This window comes from Balaenoptera acutorostrata, chromosome 15 (genome assembly GCF_949987535.1).
Source record: "Balaenoptera acutorostrata chromosome 15, mBalAcu1.1, whole genome shotgun sequence".
Lineage (NCBI taxonomy): Eukaryota > Metazoa > Chordata > Mammalia > Artiodactyla > Balaenopteridae > Balaenoptera > Balaenoptera acutorostrata.
The window spans coordinates 77598433-77618892 of record NC_080078.1 but is presented as its reverse complement, the minus strand read 5'-3'; the positions used below and the strand labels follow the sequence as shown (position 1 = coordinate 77618892).

Genomic DNA, 20460 nt, shown 5'->3' with positions numbered 1-20460 from the left:
CTTAATCTGTAAAGTTCTAAAAGAAATTTCTAACAGAGAATGTAGTCAGGTACAATTTATATTATTACAATAGATTTTTAAATGTGCATTAAAAAATTCAAAGTCTTTTAGAAATAAGAGCTAAAAGATAATGCTTGTGGGCTTCCCTGGTGGTGCAGTGGTTAAGAATCCGCCTGCCGGGCTTCCCTGGTGGCGCAGTGGTTAAGAATCCGCCTGCCAATGCAGGGGACACAGGTTCGAGCCCTGGACCGGGAAGATCCCACATGCCATGGAGCAACTAAGCCTGTGCGCCACAACTACTGAGCCTGCGCTCTAGAGCCCACGAGCCACAACTACTGAGTCCACGTGCCACAACTACTGAAGCCCGCACGCCTAGAGCCCGTGCTCTGCAACAAGAGAAGCCACCGCAATGAGAAGCCTGCGCACCGCAACAAAGAGTAGCCCCGCTCGCCGCAACTAGAGAAAGCCTGTGCACAGCAATGAAGACCCAACACAGCCAAAAATAAATAAATTAAATAAATTAATTTTTTTTAAAAAAAGATAATGCTTGTGGTACAAACCAGATGGCTCAGACCAGTGGTTTCCTACAGCCTTACGTAGAAAGAAAATATTAGAAGTCTGTTTCTATCTACTTTTTTGTCCTACCCTTTTAAAAGGTCTGTTTTTGTATTGTTTATAATGTACATAATTTAATAACAGTAGTACCTGTATATAATCTTATAATTGAAGAAATACGAATATTCTGAGAGAATATTCTCAAAAATAATTTATGTGGTTGGTATCTGCCAGAAAAACTTGAAGATCACTCACTAGTTTAGGCAAGACTGAACTAACCCTCCTTCCTCCAGTCCTGGCCTTGGGGGAGTGTGTGGCGACCAGGTGCTGAAGGAAAGGAATAAGGAGAATCTTTATCACTTGGGAGAAGTGAGAAGGGAAGGCTCTGGGCTTCTCCCTGTGGAGGAGGGAATGCTGAGCTCTGTACTCACAGCAAACCAAACCCAGAAGCACCTTTGCTACCCCATCATCTCTCCATGCTCAAAAAGGGACTCCTTAACATGCCCAGGGCACAATGTGGATGCGTCTGCAGCTGGCTTCAACCCTGCCAAAACCAACCTTTACTCCTAGACACTGGCCCTCCATTTCCGAGGCAGAAGTCACATCACCCACACTGGGAAAAGCCAGTCAAACAGGTTTGCAAGGACAAACCCCAAGAGGAAATGCATTTTTTCATTCAGTATTCCAGGGAGCACCCAGCCACTTTCTAATGTCATAAAAAGGACGATACATTTTGCATTTTGTATACTAACCAAAGAAATCTTAGTGTACCTATCACATTACAGAGAACTTCCGTTCTGAAAAAGAGAGTTAACCACATGCCAAAAGCCTCAAGACAGGTACTGCACTCAAGTCGCTGAAGTACAGCAGGACGTCAGTTTCCATCAGAAACCATACTCACATGTACACAGAGTTCCAGAAACAGATTATTTCCAGGAAAACACAGCATATTTTTAATTAAAGAGGCCAGAACTACAGGGTAATAGTTAAGAGCAGAGGTCAGCAGCCTTTTTCTGTAGAGGACCACATGCTAAATATTTAGGCTGTGCAGGTCATATGGTCTCCATTCCAACTCTTCAACTCAGCTGTAGTAGCTGGAAAGCAGCCATATAGATAATACATCAACGAAAGGCCATGGCTGGTGTTGTGGACTGAATGTTTGCGTTTCTGCAATTCCTATGTTGAAGTCCTAACCCTCAATATGATAGTATTAGGAGGTGGGGCCTTTGGGAGGTGATTAAGTTTACATGAGGCCATGAGGGTGGGGTCCTCATGATGGGATTCATGCGCTATAAGAAGAGACCAGACACCTAGCTTGCTCTGTCTGCCATGTGAGGACACAGTGAGAACTTGGCCATTTACAAATCAGGAAGACGGCTCACCAGGAAATTAATCAGCTGGTACTTTATCTTGGACTCCCCAGCCTCCAGAACTGTAGGAAATAAATGTCTCTTGTTTAAGCCACCCAGTCTGTGGTATTCTGCTATATCAGTCTGAACAGATTAAGGCAGCTATGTTCCAATAAAACTTTATTTACCAAAGCAGGCTGCAGGCCAGATTTGGCTCATGGCGTAATTTAAGGACCCCTGATTAAGAACATAGGCTTGGGGTAAACAAGTCCTAGACACCCACCCAATCCCATCACTGCCTGGCCAGGGGAACTTGGCAGGGCTGGTCATTTTATTCTCCAAGCCTCAGTTTCATTGATTCTAAAATGAGGATGAGAGTAGGAACCTCAGGTGGTTGTTGGGAAGATTAAACATGATGATGGGGATAAAGCACTTAGCACAGGGCCCAGCACAGGCTGAGTGCTCAATACACTGGCATTGTTTAGGACATCAATAATGTTAACTATCAGCACCAGCTTCCAAACTAAACCTTAACATGAGGACAAAACAGCTAATTATGCCAAATTTCCTCTGAAAATGTTCACAGCAACAAATATTTTAGGATAGAAGTAGGATTTGAGCCTGCCACTTTAAAATTCTTGGCTCATTACATGTTCCACATAGGACAATTTGTACAGAATTATACTGAATGAGAAAATGGCTTTTCATTTGGAAGAGCTGCTTCTGTGAAGAAACTCTCAGCAATTTTCAAGCATAGATATATCAAACAAGAGAAATTAATAGAGTAAATATTAGACCAGAGATGCCAAAAATGTGGCATGCCCACCGCCACTCGGCAGTCCTGTTCCTCAGCAGACATAACCAATCAATCATGGCACTTTCTCAAGAAACCCAGACGAGGTTCCAGGTATTTTTTCAACACAGCTTCCAAGCAATATAATATAGAACCTATTCACTATTCCTGTTCTAGAAAGTACTGGTAAATTGTGGCTCTCTCCACTGTATTTTTTAAAATTTATCAAGCTCTTTTCATTGCTGTAGGTTGCCCACTGGGGTTAAAAACAAATGTTTCTGAGGTAACCGGAAGTTTCATGAGTAGATCTTAGGAAAAATACAAGAATGCTGGACTGGGAATTAAGAAGCCCAAGTTGTAGGGCTTCCCTGGTGGCGCTGTGGTTAAGAATCCGCCTGCCAATGCAGGGGACACGGGTTCGAGCCCCGGTCCGGGAGGATCCCACATGCCGCGGAGCAACTAAGCCCGTGCGCCACAGCTACTGAGCCTGCGCTCTAGAGCCTGCGAGACACAACTACTGAGCTCAAGTGCCACAACTACTGAAGCCCATGCGCCTAGAGCCCGTGCTCCGCAACAAGAGAAGCCACCGCAATGAGAAGCCCGTGCACCGCAATGAAGAGTGGCCCCCGCTCGCCGCAACTAGAGAAAGCCCGCACACAGCAACGAAGACCCAACACAGCCAAAAATAAATAAATAAAATAAATAAATTAAAAAAAAAAAAAAAAAAGAAGCCCAAGTTGTAGTCCTGTTTCTGTCCCTCACTATCTGCACGTCGTTGGACAAGTCACCCTAACCTCTCCACTGCTGCTTTTTCACCAGTAAAAAGTAACTTATAATAAGGTTACTTATGGCCCTAAGTACAGTCGATCCTCATTATTCACAGGTTTGTACTTGTGAATGTGCCCGCTCACTAAAATTTGTAAGTCCCCAATCAATATTTGGGACGCTTTTGTGGTCACTTACAGACACCTGCAGCGCAGTGAAAAATTTGAATCACTTGATGCACAAGTTCCTGGCTAAGGTCAAACAAGGAGACGTTCTACCTTCTTGTTTCACCTCTCATATCGTAAACAGTGTCTTTCTTGCGATCTATTTATTGCCATGGTTTTCACATTTTTGTCCTTTTCGTTGGTGATTTCGCCATTTAAAATGGCCCCACGCACGGTGCTAAGCGCTGCCTAGTGCTGTCTCTGTAGGATGTGCCCTACAGAGAAATGACGTGTGATCAGCTTTGTTCCGGCATGTGTCATAGTGCTGTTGACCGTAAGTTCAGTGCTAACACATCAACAATATATATTAAATAAGGTGTCTTTAAACAGAAACACACAAAGAATCAAGCGATGTATTGATCAGCTGATGAACACGCGACCAGCGAGGCTCACAGGAACCTAGCCCTGTATTCCCTCCAGGAACAGTGCTTCAGGATTTGCTAATTCCGTGTTCACAGCAACTTTATAGACCATCACCACAAATAATGAGAGTTGATAATATCTATTTCTCTACTTGGCATTATGAATATTAATGCCATCCGTAAAAAAGTAGCATTAAATATCTTATGTGCCCGCATCTGTACCAAATATTCCAATCAGTGCTAAAGGTTTCATTTAGGAAAACATACATAAGAGAGATCAACAAAATACTTCGAGAGAAACAAATTCTTTTTTAGGTAAAGAGGTCAGACCTCTCGTTCTTCCCTCCCTCACAAGACCTCCATAAAGAATGAGCTGAAATGCTCCTTTCTCCATCACCTCCGGAAGCATTCTGAGTACCAGGGGTTCACGGGCACAGCTCGTGTGTAAAGGACTACCTGTGGCTTGAGAGAACATCCTTTATACCACCAAGTTGAAACATGGTACCTGCAAGCAGTCGAGGGATGTGCTGACCACCCGTGGGGACTTGGACTGGCAAGCCAGCTCAAATGGAAGGAAATACTTGTCAGCTTCAATGAAGTTTGCCTTTGGTGGTGCGGTAGCACCAAGCCTAGGAGAAAAGCAGGAGGGCCGGAGAAGGGAAATGAAAAAAAAAAAAAAAAAAAGAGCTTGCTTTTCCTACCCCCCACTCTAACTTCCCATCCCACTTGCAACCATTTAATTAAAAGTGCCTGCAAACTGCATCTGTGGGGCTAGACAATGAAAAGTTTAAACACATGCATTACGAAAAAACACCAAGGGGCCACAGGCAGAGAACAAGGTCTCTGATGAGCAAGCTGTATCGTCAGCGGCCTGGACTGAATCCTGGCACCTGCCACGTCAGAGCTGTATTTCTGAAATGGGAATCACTGGCTTCATTACTATGAAGATGAGGAGCAGCCCCTTAACAGAACAAGCTGCCCTCCTGCCTGAGGAAGCATGACATACAAGAGACAAGGGCTTTGCCTCTTCTGTCAAGAGAAGGTACAACAGCATTAACTTGACCTTCCTTATCCTTTCCTCCAAATATGCAGTTGTTGAGGCAGTAACCTGTTAACTCGGTATCAGTTCAAACACATACAGTCTTGCCATGTGCCCAGCGCTGTGCTAGGAGAGCGTGTGCCACCCTTGAGGATCAGAAATATGGGGAAAATGCAGAGAAAGGGGTTCCCATGGCCACCACCTACTACTCCCTTCATACCGCACTTCAGCAAGGAGAACGTGCCCAGGCTTACCTTTGCTTTTCTATTTCTGCTTTAATTTCATCTGGTGGGGAAGAAAGAAAGGCATGTTAGGAGCATGCAATATGTATATTAAAAAAAACAAATATAACAAAATATTGAAAGCTATCTAAGTAGGGGGATGATGATCTTTTTCTCTTTTCCACATTTTCTGTAAGTATATATACTTTTTCTTTAGCACTTAAAAAAACTGTGGTAAATATGCGTAACACAAAATTTACCACATTAACTATTTTTAAGTGTACAGTTCGGTGGCATTAAGTACATTTATATTGTGCTAAGGCATATATAATTTTCATGAATTAAAGTTAATTTATAAGCCTTTACCATGGAGGGTACAACAACTACATGGTTATGGTTATGGATATAGTGCCAATACTCAGAAGTCACAGTCTCAAAGAGATCATCTTATTTCCAGGAAAACAAGATTTTGTGCCATTGAGACAAGAACATCCTATCTAAACACGCCAGATTCCCCCACAGCCACTTAGTCGAATGCATTCCTACGTGTCAGGTTTGGCAGGCTCACGGTATTATCAAAGCAGGCCAGTGAAACAGGTCTACCTGAATGCCATGTATTCAGATAACCTCCAAAAGGCCAGCCTTCTTCACACAATCTCTTGAGAGCCAGTGGTTTGGATATGGCATTAGTTATCCTAGCAACCCCAGAACACAGTTCTGGAAGTGACAAGTTTCCTTTTCCTGGACAACTCTATTCTAGACTGACCTTTAGGAAGTGAAAACCGAGTAACTGGACTCACTAGAGGTGGCAATTTTAACCTTCAAGCCGCTCTTTCAAGGTCCTCTTACTACACACATAAGAAAACAGAAGAGGAACACCAGATGGCTAATATCAAACATTTCGCTCATGGACCATAAGGCCTGTGACACACAGGGTCTGCTAAAGAGAGCTCTGTGGCAAGGTTCCCGCTCCTCTGGGACAAGAATCCACTCAGGAAGTAGCTCTGGCCTCCTCTAGCTGAGGCCCCAGGCTGTGGGAGTGGCCCGGGAAATCCTGCCCAGGAGGCTGGTGGCCAAGCTTTCAGCTTGCAGAAGTCAACATGCATAATGTCAACACTCTGCTTGGTGGTAATATCATCTGTCGCTGTGCGACGTGTCAGAGGGGCACTGATGCCGGAACTCAAATGCAAGGGTTCCTTCCAGTCATGGTTACCTTGTTAGAGTTAAGTTTAGATGTTAAGTCTATCTGAAGCAATTAGGCCTTTGTTAGAGTCTGGGCTGACCTCTGAGCTCTAAAATAGTCTGTTCTAGAATGCCACTGGTGCCAACCCACCAGTCGACAAATCACCAGGACTGCTACTTACTCACTGAGGCACTAAGGGTAATCAAACCAAAGACCTATGGAGGCCAGGCAGGAAACCTCCTGGAGACACGGGTGGGTATAAGACATGAGGGGCAGGGAGGACCCCCTCCCCACCCAACAGGGCATGGAGTGCAGCAGAGTCTCAGTCCCAGCTGACTGAGCCCAGAGGTGCCCGTTGTTCTGATTTTTCCAAAAGTCAAAATCTGGATTTGAAGTGAAAACTCCAACTGTAATTCGAAGTAATTTCAACTGTTTAAAAAAATTATGCTCAGGGACTTCCCTGGCAATCCAGTGGTTAAGACTCCACGCTTCCACTGCAGGGGGTGCTGGTTCCATTCCTGGTCAAGGAACTAAGATCCTGCAAGCCTCGAGGCATGGCCAAAAAAAAAAAAAAAAATTATGCTCAAATGCAACTGGTTTGCAGGCTGCCCTGACCTTAGACTACCAGTTTGCAACCTTTGCCTTAAGGGACAGGGAAGAATGGAGGAGAAAGTAATTCACTGGCCACAGAAAGCTAACTGCAGGGGATACAGAACTATGACCAGCACAGGGAAAACAAAACATCCTCGTTCTGTGCAAGCAAAACGTCGCCCGGCCAAAGAACAAAGAGCAACTACGGAGCCAGAGCACCAGGGCTTGAGGCCAAACTCTGTGCTATCTTACAGATGAAGAGACAAGATCCAGAGAGGTTACAAGCTAGTGAGAGGTGGAGCTGCGACTTGAACCCAGAAAATTAGGCTCCCAAGCCTGTGTTCGTAACCTCTTGGGTAACTTGGCTCTCAAATAAGCATGTCGAATTACTCCGTAACCTACAAATGCGAAACAATATAAACACTGGTTTTGCATCATTAATTCAAAGCATGAATGCTGCAACCATAGCTGGAAGGCTTGGTGTTCGTACTGCTCCGTGAGCCTCACCCGGCCTCGGGGAGCCCATTTACAACCCAGGCTCTGGAATCCCCCCACCTCTTTTCCTGGCCTGATGGGACAGGACCACAGGAAGGTGCACCCTGGTTTCCCGATGGGAATGAACAAGGGCCAGTGCGACTTGAGCAGGGCAGGGCACAGCCCTCCACAGTGAGCAGTACCTACTGCAGAAGACCAAGAAACTGCGATCTTCACAAAACACGTGATCACAGATTTCCTTTAGTCTTCTTAATCTATACTTAAGTATTCCCACAAGTATGAGGAATTGTTGCACTCTCTAGAACATTCTTTGTTAAAGAAAAAAAATTTGAAAAATCCTCTCCACAAGGCCCAGTAGGGGTCCAGATGATGAGAAGCCCCTGGAGGGCAGTGGGGGAGGGGCCTGAGCGGACCTATGTTTGGACAGATCCCTCTGGCTGCAGTTTTGAGTATAAAGAGGAGGGTGGACAGCACAGAAGCAGTGAAGCCTATCAAGAGGCTGCTGCTAATAACCCAGGCAAGCAGCAGTGGGGGCTGGGGCCAGGGCGGGGGCAGAGAAGGATGAGCATGAGCCACAGGAAAGCTGGAGACGGGCTGAGGGTAGTAGTTCCATAGAGTCTGACCCAACAGTTGGCTTCTAGATATATTTGGATAATACAATATTTTTTCCCATTGAAAAGAGGCAGGGGACTTCCCTGGCGGTCCAGTGGTTGAGACTCCGTGCTCCCACTGCAGGGGGCACAGGATCGATCCCTGGTTAGGGAACTATGATCCCATATCCCACATGCTGCATGCAGCGTGGCCAAAAAGAAAGAAAAAAAAAAAAAAAAGGCAAGAAAAAAAAAAAAAAAACAGGGAAAAGGTGTGTGGCATGGGGTCCCACAGAACACTTGACATAGCCTGGTGTGGTGAAAGACAAGAAATGGGTTGGAAGTTCTGAACGAAGATGGACATCTATTCGCTGAATGATGCCAGGTGGGTTATTAAACCTCCCTGAATCTTGATGTCCTACTCTAAGAAAAATGAGGATGATAAAAAGCAGCCCCGTATGCTCCAGACACTGTAACTAGGCAGTTGGGTGTAGGTAATTCTTTGGACAAACTGGAAGTATTGATGGCTAAGGCAGTGTCCGGCATACACAGGTGGTCAATAAATGTCCGTTCTCTTGCTCTTATCTTAAAACAGCAGTCAGTAATAGTGCAAAATCTCTAGTGCCATCGGTGGAACGACGGAAAGCCAAGGGAAAGAAGAAAATCAGTGGAACACAAATCATCATAATAACTGCTGACATTCGCTAGGGGCAGGTGCCCATTTGGTCCTCCTTACAACTCAGGAAGACAACAGACTCATCTCCTAACCATATACAGGTGAGGAATCTGGACACAGAGAGGTGAAGTCACCTGCCCACAGTCACAGTCAGGAAGTGCCACTGCAGGATTCACAGCCAGGCTGTCTGCTCCAGAGCCAAAGAGGAGGAGGAGGCTGGGTGAAGGAGGAGGAGCAGATGGTGGGGCACACCTGCGCCAGTTTATTGCCCTGCCTTTTAACAGGCACGCTCTCCCAACAGCCAACTGGGCAATTAGCAGCAATAAATGAGCAGGCTGGAAAGGAGCGAGACCTGAGTGGGGTGGGGCAGCTGCAGCTGAAAAGCCACGCTGGCTTCCTGGGAAGTCCTTCCTGGGAAATCCTTCCTGGGCATGGCTGTCAGTTAGGAACCTCAGGTCACACCTCCTCATTCATCAGTGACTTTGGCACCAGCTCACATTCTCTGCTCCACTCCCAAGCTAAGTCCAGCAATGACCACGACCAAGCTCAACAACGCCATCTCTGGTCAACCCCCCAAAGCCCCATGACATCCCTTGGAACCTTCACCTCCCCTCACACATCTGACCTGCACACCCCTCTCTACTATGCAAACCAGCACTACCCTCAGTTCCTCCTCCACCCCAGTCAGCCTGGTGTGGCTGGCCACACTCTGAATCTTGTCCCTGTTTGGAACTGTGCTACTTCTAGCTGCTGCCTGTTCTCCGCCCACAACCTCCTTTCCTTCCAGATGACCTACTAACTGCTCCCAGTAGGACCCTTCTTTGGCCTGTCAGACCTGACAAGGCCAAGAACTTGTCAGCTTTCCCCTTTTTTCATTTTCCAGGATGGATCCCATTACAGGATTGTTTTCTGAATGACAGCCAAACAATAGGCTTGACTCTCTCTGACCTTTAGTCTTAACTTCTGGCAAAATCCCAAACTTAGATTATACGACCCTCTCCTCTGACCTGTCTCCACCTAACGACCAGACCTCTGACTACAGGGCAAGTTGGTAGGTCTATAAAGGCCCTAATCACCAACCACAATGGAACCCTAAATACTGCCAGTTAAGCTCACCACCTCCAACTCTCCACAAGGACTACTGCACATTTCTCTACTCTCTTCAAATACCCCATCTCTCCCTCCTAGTCATCACCATTCATCTTTACTCACAACCGATGGAGCAGGCTATTTCATGCAGAAATTAGAAGCCAACACGAGGAGACTCCCTCAACTTCCTGTTAGCCAATCTACAAACTCACCTACTTCTGTACCCAGCCTGCACTCTCTCCTGCTAGAAAACAATGTCAAGCCCCTCCAACTCTGCCGTCTCCCATCCCTACTGCCTTCTGAGGAACTACCTAGAATCTGATCACTTCTCACATGCTGGACCACCCCCATCACCCCAGACCAAGCCACCATCATTTCCCACCTAGACTAAGAGCCTCTTTCTTAACTGGTCTCACAGCTTCAGCTCTCACCCTTCCTCCCGGCCCACATCTTTGTCTACACAGCAGCCAGAGGGATTCTCTTAAAATGTAAATCAGATTACATCTGCTCAAAATAGATTATCCATAACCATCATAATGTAAATCTGATTAACATCTGCTCCTTTGCGCAAAACTCCACTGGCTTCTCATCTCACAGAGTAAAAACTCACAATCTTGACCTTGGCCTCCAAGCCTCTAAAACATCCGGCCCCCTGCTATCCCTCTGATCTCACCTCCTACCACCCTGCCTCCAGCTTACTTGTTGCCTGTCCTGTTCAGGGCCTTTGCACTTGCTCTTCCTGCCACCTGGAATGCCCTCCCTCCCCCAGATATCCACAAGGCTCACTCTTCCCTTCCTTCAGATGACTGTTCAAATGTCACCTCTTCAGAGAGGCCTTCCCTCGCCACTTAAAACTGCCCTCCTTGTGATTCTGGACCACCTTACCTGCTTTATTTTTTCACTTTACACCGATTTTTCCTAGTCTTTCATCACAGCATTTACCACCCTTGACATACTTTGTATCAGTTCACTTATTCTCCATCTTCCCCAGTAGAATATAAACTCTGTGATAACAGAGACTTCCGTCTGTTTTGTTCACTGCTGAATCCCGATTATCTAGGAATTCCTAGACACAGAGCAGGCACTCAATATTTGCTGAATGAATAAACTGTCCTTTCTCTTTCTTGCATTATTTAACCTCTCCCTTAACTGGCTCCCTTCCCAATGACATTTAAACAAGTTCAAGCCTCTTCTACCTTTAAACAAAGAAAAATATAAAACCCAAAACTCCCATGATCCACATCTCCATCCTCTCCTTCACACCCCCAGGCAAAGCCCTGGAAAGACTTGTGTCTGTTTCCTCACCTCCCATGCATGCCCCAACCCATTCCAGTCTGGTTTTCACCTTCACTGCAACAGCAAAACAGCTCAAGCTAAGGTCACCCATGACCCGCATGTCTCTAAATCTGATGGGTAATTTTCCAGCTGCCATCTGACCTGATCTCCTTGCAGCATTTGACCTTACTGACCTCCCCCTCCTTGAAATTTTCTCGACTTCCGGCTTCATAAGCACCCGTTCTCATCTGCCCTCTGCTTCTTGTCCCATCTCTTCTCCATTTCCTTGGTAGACTCAGCCTCCTCTGCCCAGCCAGGCAGGCCGGGGTTCCTCGAGCCCAGGCTCTCCTGCCTCTCCTTTTCTGTACACTCTCCCCCACAGGCCTTCACAGCCTCAACTGCACCTTCAATTCCCACCTGGGCTCGGATGACCCTCAAATCTTGATTTCCGGCGCCGGCCTGCCTTATGAACACGAGGCTCGTACATCCATCCACTTCCTATTCCACCTGTCCAACTGGATGCTCAAAGGCAGGTGAAACTCAACACATCCAAGTCCCAACTCAGATCAAGCTCCTCCACCCACCTCTCCCTAGATGGTCTTCCCATTCCCATCTAAAAGAACTGCACCACTATCCATCCAGTTGGGTGAGTCAGAAACTTAAGAGTCAGCTTTACTGATCCACTTTCTCGTGTTCTTACCCAATCCATCACCAGGTTTTCTTAGTTTTACCTTCTAAACAAGTGGGGAATACATTCACTTTGCTCTGTTACTACTGTCACTACTCTAAGTCCAGGCCACCAGCATCTCTCCCCTGGATGATGGTAACTGCCTCCTCACTGGTCCCTGGGCAATCCCTCTGGTTTTCCTCGAAGATGTTCTGAACACAATGGCTCAAGTGATCTTTCCAAAATACAAACCTGTTTATCCCATCACCTTCTTCCCTGTTTAGAACTCTGCAGTGTTATCTCACTGCTTTTGGGCTAAAAATCAAACTCCTCAACATAACCTCCAAGGTCTTGCATGGTAGGACCCTGGACTACCTCTCCCACCTTATCCCCCAAACCTCTCCCCCTTCATTTGCCATGCTCCAACCACACAGTGGCTTCTTTTAGTTTCTTTTTTAAAAATTATTATTAAAGCTTTTTAAAAATTTTGAGGTAACTATAGATTCACAGGCTGTTGTATCGTTTAGTTTCCTTAACCGTCATATTCCTCTCTGCCACAGGGCCTTTGCATATGCTGTTCCCCCCCTCCTGCTGCCATAATGCCTCTCACCCTAACCTATTTTTTATTTATCATTCAGCTCTCAAGACTTCCTCAGGGAAGCTTTCCTTCATCCCTTTGTCCACTCCCCTTGTGGGACCAGGTTTCTCTCCTTCATAGGAGTTGTCAGGTTGTTAGTATGACTCAGAGGATGTGATCATCTGAATAGTCCCCTTCTTCCCCATTAACTGCAAACTCCATGAGAACAGGGTCTTTGTTTGTTTTGTCTTCCTTGCATCATGACACCTGGTATGACACCCAAATAAATATCTTCTGAATGAATGTCACCCTGGTTTAGTCAGAAGGACTATATAGAGAACAAATATGCACTGACTACTCCTTAGGACAGAGGGAAAATTTAAGAATTCTAGGTCCTAGCACAAGAAGGCTGTTCTCCCCACAAGTCTATAAAACCTAATGAAATACCTAATAAAAAAGCTAAAAGACTCATTTACAACCAAGACAGTAAACCCAAAGAAGCTTCTTATAGGAAGACTCCAGGAATGAATTCGCAAACAGTTAAGAATTTTCTAAGATAACCTTGCTGGAAAGAAAGTCAAGTATTTTCCAGGCAGGCCCCCTCAGCCTGGTGAAAAAGAACTCAATACAGTTCTGAGCTATTTATATAGGAGACTCCATGTACTTGCTGATTAAGCACATGTTTTCACAAGTTTGCTCTTTTCCATAAAGAATGGTCTTACTGTTTTCCCCAGCACTGCTTACAGTCTCCCCTGAGATTTACAAGTACAGGACAGAGCTCTAAATTTTTCCAACCACTTGCCTCACCGGTGTCGAAATGTCAGAGACCAGCAAAGATGTCCATAAACCAACCAATAATGGAGGCAGCAAGAACAAGTATTCAGTTCCTTCTCCTTTAAATATGGTAACACCAATGCCTCTGAATTTTAGTAGGTCATTTGTTAGGTGCCAGGTACGGTGTCAGTTATTTATTGCGTTAGTTCATATAACCTTTACAATAATCCTGTGACACAGGTATTATCACCTTTCTCATCCCAGGAAACCAAGGCTCCGAGAAGCTAAATGATTAGTCCAGGATCACAAGACCAATCAATAAGCAAAGTTTCAAACACAGCTCCCAATGAATTTTCTGCCAATCCAACAAATAAATGCTTTTCAATAATCAAAATCCAATTTTTAGCGCTGCTTCTAGACAGAGAACCTCCTCCTGCAGAATCACTATAAAGCTTTTCAACAAAAAGTAATGTTAGGGTCCCAAGTCCTATTATTTCTCAAAATTTTTATAATCTACAGCACACATAAACAAGATGTCTAATCAAAACACCCGACTTTGCTAACATTAAAGGTTTTATTTTGTGTTTCAATTGAAAGCCTTACTTTATGACAATTTAGGGATATTTTTGATATTTTTCAAATTTTGCACTTACGTTCCTCCTAATGATGAGAATAGTTACTTCAAACACATCAAAGTTAGAACAACAACATCATATGCAGGAAAAAGCCATTTACCGTATATTATATGGACATGTGAATGCTGAATGTTTTTTGTATATTAATATGCAACTAAAATTTATGAATATACTCCCTTTATTGGCTTCATCCTAATGACATTTAAACAAGTTTGAGTCTTTTCTACCTTTAAAAAAAGAAAAAGAAAAAACCAAAGAACCCCCATGATCCACATCTTCCTCCTCCCCTTCACAGCATAGCCAAACTTTGGGAAAGAGTTGCGTGCGCTCACGGTCTATTTCCTCACCTCCCACTCACACCTCAACCCACTCCAGTCTGGTTTTCACCTTCAGCGTGCCACCAAAACAGCTCAAGCTAAGATCACCAATGACCCACATGTCTCTAAATCCCGTATATTAAACAGAGTAGCAAATCTAAAAGTGGATTTTATGATTTATATGTCAGCTACACGTAGTAATTGTTGCCCACCTGGCTGTGCAGATGTGGGCAAGCTGCCCTCTGAGCTTTGGTTTCCCTTTGCCTGCTGTACCCAAAGACGGACATCAATCACACGTCACAACTCCAGAATGAACAGAGGGAGTTTACTGCTGATGTAGAGAGAGGTCATAAATCAGCAAGATTTAATAACCGCAAATGAAACTCGCGGGAAACCAGCTCTTTAACTTCATTTCTTTCTTCCTGTTAGTCCCTAAATTAAACCAAAGACATACGCAGTAAAAAGCTGCAGAGAAAAAGCTGTGATCTTTTTGATTAGAGGCTTTCATATACTACATCTCAAAATTCAACTACTAAAAATACGGTCTCTTTACTTACTGAATGCTCTACTTACTGAAACATCACCAAAACTTCACTGCATAGAAACTTCACTGCCAATATAATGATTATTTAAGACTCCAGTGAGTATTTTATACAACACAAGACCTTTCCTATGGAGAAGCAATGGTAGTAATAGTTAAGATCTTGGGCTCTGGAGCCAGACTGCCAGTGTTCACAGCCTGGCTCCACTGCTTCTTGGTTAAGTCACGTCAGCCAAGTTCTTAAGGCCTCGATGAAGATAATAATAGTAAGAACTAAACTGCATGTAAAGCATATGGCACTGTGCCCGGAACACAGAAGTGCTTAGTACATGGTTGATATCATATAGCTATTATATAACATGTGATTTAAAAAAGTCACTCACTCGGGCTTCCCTGGTGGCGCAGTGGTTAAGAATCCACCTGCCAATGCAGGGGACACGGGTTCGAGTCCTGGTCCGGGAAGATCCCACATGCCGCGGAGCAACTACGCCCGTGGGCCACAACTACTGAGCCTACGCTCTAGAGCCCGCGAGCCACTACTACTGAAACCTGTGCGCCTGGAGCCCATGCTCCGCAACAAGAGAAGCCACTACAATGCGAAGCCCACGCACCGCAAGAAGAGTAGCCCCTGCTCGCCGCAACTAGAGAAAGCCCGTGCGCAGCAACGAAGACCCAACGCAGCCAAAGATAAATAAATAAAATAAATAAATTTATTAAAAGAAAAGTCACTCACTCAATTGGGTGATAACGATGCGTCAGAGTTAGGTTCGTCACTATATAATCGCCCCACTCTGGTGAGGGATGTTGGTAATGCGGAGACTATGCACGAGTTGGGGCAGGGAGGGGAATATGGGAAGTCTCTGCACCTCCCATGCAATTTTGCTGTGAACCTAAAACTGCTCTAAAAATTAAAGTCACTCAATTTCATATGAAAAACATAGGTATGTTTAATGACAACTGGCAATTACAGAGCACTCAGCCCCTACTTGGCACTTTGTGAGTATTAAATTATTAAATAAGATACCGAATCTCTTACAATATATGAGGACTACTGTGAAAACAATTCAGTTAAAGTTTTCGAGATTTCCAGATTTTTCCACACCATTTGAAACCACTCAGATTACCTTCTCAAGTCTCTAAACTTGATAGAGTTTAAGACCAGAAATATAATTTAAAGAGACCATGGGAGAGAATGGCTCTTAAATAAGACCGTTGTGAAAGGGAGGTTTAAAAATGTAATTATGTACCCCAACTGGAGGGCTGAAAGGTTCAAGATTATTAATATATATCAAAATTTCATTAAGAAAGTAAAGAGCAACAACGTCCTTGGGGTGATGAATACTTTCACAGGCTCTTTTGATTTCTCAATAGCCTGGAAGGCCATGATCCTCTAATTGGGCAGATCCTATCTATGCATTTGGCATTTAGTGAAGATGAATCCCTGAGATTACTCCAAACCTATTCCATCCTGATCATCACTGCTTTTACAAGGAACAACCCTTGTCTTCATTGAGCTTAGCAAGTTAATACTCTAATAAACACAGCCTTTCAGTCGTGTAATTACTTTCTTACTTATTGCATCTACAAACCAAATAGAGCAATAAGTCATTCTTGAACGAGGACCCAACCTAAGTTAACATCAAGCCAGGGTGCTTAGAGTGTCTTGTGGTTTCTCACAGCTTAAAATAATAAAAACAAATAACAGAGCAAGCCTTTACAGAGCACCTACTACATGGCAAGTTTTCTGCACACGTCAACGATCTTTTTTTAAAAATAAATTTATTTATTTAATTTATTTATTCGTTGCTGCGTGCGAGCTTTCTGTAGTTGCAGTGAGCGGGGGCTACTCTTCGTTGCGGTGCACGGGCTTCTCATTGCGGTGGCTTCTCTTGTTGCGGAGCACGGGCTCTAGGCGCACGGGCTTCAGTAGTTGTGGCTCGCGGGCTTAGTTGCTCCACAGCACGTGGGATCTTCCCGGACCAGGGCTCAAACCCGTGTCCCCTGCATTGGCAGGCAGATTCTTAGCCACTGCGTCACCAGGGAAGCCCCCTAACTTTATCTTTATAATAACCCCATCAGGAAGCTATAAGATCTGTCCAAGGTCACAAAGATAGCAAGTAGAAGGCAAGCGATCTGAACCCAGGCAGTCTTGAGTCCACAGAACACACTCCAAATCCTTACGCTACACAGCCCCTGCATCCGTGATCCCCTCTCCCTAATATGCTACAACTGATGGAAGGTCACAGAAGCTGTTTCCTGGAAGTGCTCCTATCGTTCAAGCATTTCAACTTTGAGCAGTCACTTACAGTTCCTCTTACCAAAATGAGTAATAATCTACACATGGCAATCTCTAAAATACTCGCCACATTGCAATGCTTCGTACACAGGCTTGTTTCAGCTACTTTTACTGGACACAAAACTGGGCCTTGAGATGCAGAGTGAAATATCACCAGATACTTTGCTATATGCTTTCTTTTGCAGTCATTTTTATTTAATAGCAATGACACACAAGTACTGTCTTAAAAAAAGAAAAAAAAAGATGGCCAGTCTAACTCAACACTTTACATAGGTTCCCTTGTAATAATTCCTCAAGTTGATGATGATGAGCCACCTTGACAATTTGCTATTCAATTAACCTGTGGTCAAATTACTTCCTTTATAGGCTATTTCTTTTTTTTTCTTAAATAACATCATATGGGATATTTTATTTAACTCATCTATATTGTTTGACAAGAAAAATATTTTTAATGGAGAATTTATATTTTCAGTATAGGCTATTTCTTACAATTCACTACCGAAACACTGAATGTGCATTCCACAATTTGGGTTGGAAAAATCTGAACTTCTCAACAAGGCATGATCCAAAAATATCTAAAAAGCTCTCAGTGTTAAGGCCCTCTATGACCCATGTGACGATTTTATACGTAGGTTCCAACAAAGTGATATACAATTTGCTGAAAATTTGATGTTAAGTGTTCTGAAGGGGGAACGAAAACTTCTCTGCCAAATAACTATTTTGAAACTTCTGCAACAATTCACTTAAAGTAACATTGAGAGGATAGAATGCAGGCAGATTTCCAAGCAGAGTTGTAAGTACCAGGCTTTTGCCTAACTAACTGCTTCGTAGTGCTTATCCTGCATTCCTGATAAAACAATATCCAACAGTTAGCCTTGGTTTCCTGAATAAAAAAGCTTTACAAATCTAAATCTCAGTAAATTCTTCTAATTGATCCTGAATTTCACAGGACTAGTATGTTTCCAGATTTTCTCAGCAACAACAACCTTTGTATCAATAGTTCTTGATCCTTGAGGGAGTCTCAGACCCTTCTGAGAAGCTGATGAAAGCCATGGCCTTCTTCCCAGAGAAATAAATGCAAAGTTCACAAACCCATTCCTAGGCCCCAAGAGAAGACTCCCAGAGTACCCTGCACCAAATGAAAGGAGAAAGGTGATGGTAATCTCAAACTCTGTGACAGAAAATCAAACTTTCCATTTACGTGGTCACTTGTTAGGGAAAACAGGTCTTTTTACAGATTCCAAACCAAAGGCATTGGGGTGATGAATTAACTTGACGCCAACTCTCGTCAAATGTATTGATCCTCACGGCCTAGAACTCTCTTCTCCTGAAATTCCACGTGGTGGTGAATACTTCCTGCCTTTCAGTACTCGGCTCAAATGTCACCTCCTCAGAAAGGATTACTTTCTTGACCACCCTATGGAAAGCAGTTCTCAGGCCCTCTTTATCACATCTACTTTTACAAAAAATTTTACAAAAGTAAAGCAATTATGAAAAAATTACTTTTAGGGCTCCCCTGGTGGCACAGTGGTTAAGAATCCACCTGCCAATGCAGAGGACATGGGTTCGAGCCCTGGTCTGGGAAGATCCCACATGCCGCGGAACAACTAAGCCCGTGTGTCACAACTACTGAGCCTGTGCTCTAGAGCCCGCCAGCCACAACTACTGAGCCCAAGTGCCACAACTACTGAAGCCTGCAAGCCTAGAGCCCGTGCTCCACAACGAGAAGCCACCACAATGAGAAGACTGCGCACCGCAATGAAGAGTAGCCCCCGCTCGCCGCAATTAGAGAAAGCCCGTGCGCAGAAAGGAAAACCCAACACAGCCAAAAATAAATAAACAAAATAAATAAATTTTTAAAAACTGCTTTTACGAAAGTATTTATTAGCATTCAAAAATGTCTCATTCATTTTTAAATTTACTTATTCTGCCTCCCCTATTAGAGTAGAAGCTCTGTAAGGGCAAATACCTTGTCTGTCTCGTTCCGCATTGTATCCTCAGTGCCTGCCACCGTGCCTGGTACACAGTGGGCGTTTGATAAATATCTGTTGAGTGACAAACTAAAAGATAGGATGTTGATGATGGAATCAACTACCAAGGTTTTAACTAGAGATGAATCAGACTTCTCCCCTCTTTCAATCATCTGTGGGTCCATTCAGTCAGCATCTACTGCGTGTTAGGCCCTGTTGCAAGTGCAGGGGATCCAGCGGTGAATAAAACAAACAAGTGTCTCTGCCCTCACAGACCCTCTATTTGAGTGAACCGCAAGGAACGAGCAGATCTCTTTAGCACTACAATACCTGAAGGTGCAGGATAACCCTCTACATCCCTCCTGGAGGGAGTTATGGGCGATCCCCAAATGAAAGGAAAACATACACCAGTTGGGCACTTCCAAAGCAGGCCTCAGGAGTTTCCCTAAACCAGCTGGGCAGCTCTTCTCACAGGCTCTGCTCACATGGGGGAACTCCAACCAGCAGAAGCCAGGTAAAGAAAAAACTTAGAGCAAGGGCTGCTGCTTCTGAAGGTGACGAGAGAAGGAACCAGGAAATAGAACGGCAAGGAGCCGTGACAAGAGCCCTGGGCTGGGAGGCTGGAGAGCCAGCCCTGGCTGTCACCAACTTGCTAGGTGACCTTGGGCCAGTCCCGAGCTGCCAGGGCATCAGTTTCTCCCGGGGTATAATAAGGAGGGCCGGAGGGTGGGACTCGGGGTCGTGGGGAAGTGGCGCCCAGGAGGCCGGGCTGAGGCCCCGTGGGGTAACGGCCGGCGTGGGGAGGCCGGCGCGGGGCCGGGCCGGGGCGGCTCACCCACCGAGCGCCACCTGGCAGGCCCTGCGCAGCTGGGAGTGCTGGGGCCGCTTCACCTCCTTGTCGGCTAGGATCTTCTCCAGGGCCCGGGACACGAACATGCTCTTGGTCTGGCTCTCCTGCATGACCCCGGCCCAGCGGGGGCTAGCAGCCCCGCGGGCGGATGGCGCTAGCAGGCGGGCGAGCGAAGCTGTGGGCCCGGCGTCCACGCCGGCACCAGCCGCATCCGTCCGCGCCGCCCAGTCAGGAAGCGACGCCGCGGCCCCACGGCGCCGCCATGTTGGAGCGCGTCACGTGACCACGTGACTGGAGGGGGCGCTACGGCGTCCGTCGACCCCGTGACCCTGGAGGGCGTGGCCTAGGCTAGGGGGGCGGGGCGGGGCCTAGGCTGGGGGCGGGGCGGGGCGGGGCCAGGTGGACGAGGAGGGGAGGGGCGAGGGTGGAGGAAGGAAGGGGAAAAGTTGGGAGGTGAGTAGAAGTGGGTGGAGGCAGGAGGGCGTGTGAAGGACGGGAGAAAGGTGGTGACAGGCAGGAGGGGTGGTGATGGGGGTGTGAGGAGAGTAGGTGAGGAGAAAGGCCATGAGGAGCGTGAGAGTGGGGATGACAGGGTCAGAGAAGAGATGAAGAAGGAGAGATAGAGG

The 20460-nt window shown here is 45.5% G+C and overlaps 1 protein-coding gene across 2 annotated transcripts in view; it reads right to left on the bottom strand.

The window, feature by feature from the left end:
• The window catches only part of ARFGEF2 (ADP ribosylation factor guanine nucleotide exchange factor 2), a 101104-nt gene extending 80971 nt beyond the window's left edge, over positions 1-20133 (bottom strand). For both annotated transcript variants that reach the window (XM_007185338.2, XM_007185339.2), the window contains exons 1-3: positions 19824-20133; positions 5342-5372; positions 4554-4677 (exon numbers count right to left, since the gene is read on the bottom strand). In XM_007185338.2, coding sequence (XP_007185400.2) covers positions 4554-4677; positions 5342-5372; positions 19824-19944 — 276 coding nt within the window. In that variant the 5' untranslated portion in view covers positions 19945-20133. The remainder of the gene's footprint in view (positions 1-4553; positions 4678-5341; positions 5373-19823) is intronic.
• Positions 20134-20460: the final 327 nt, after the last annotated feature.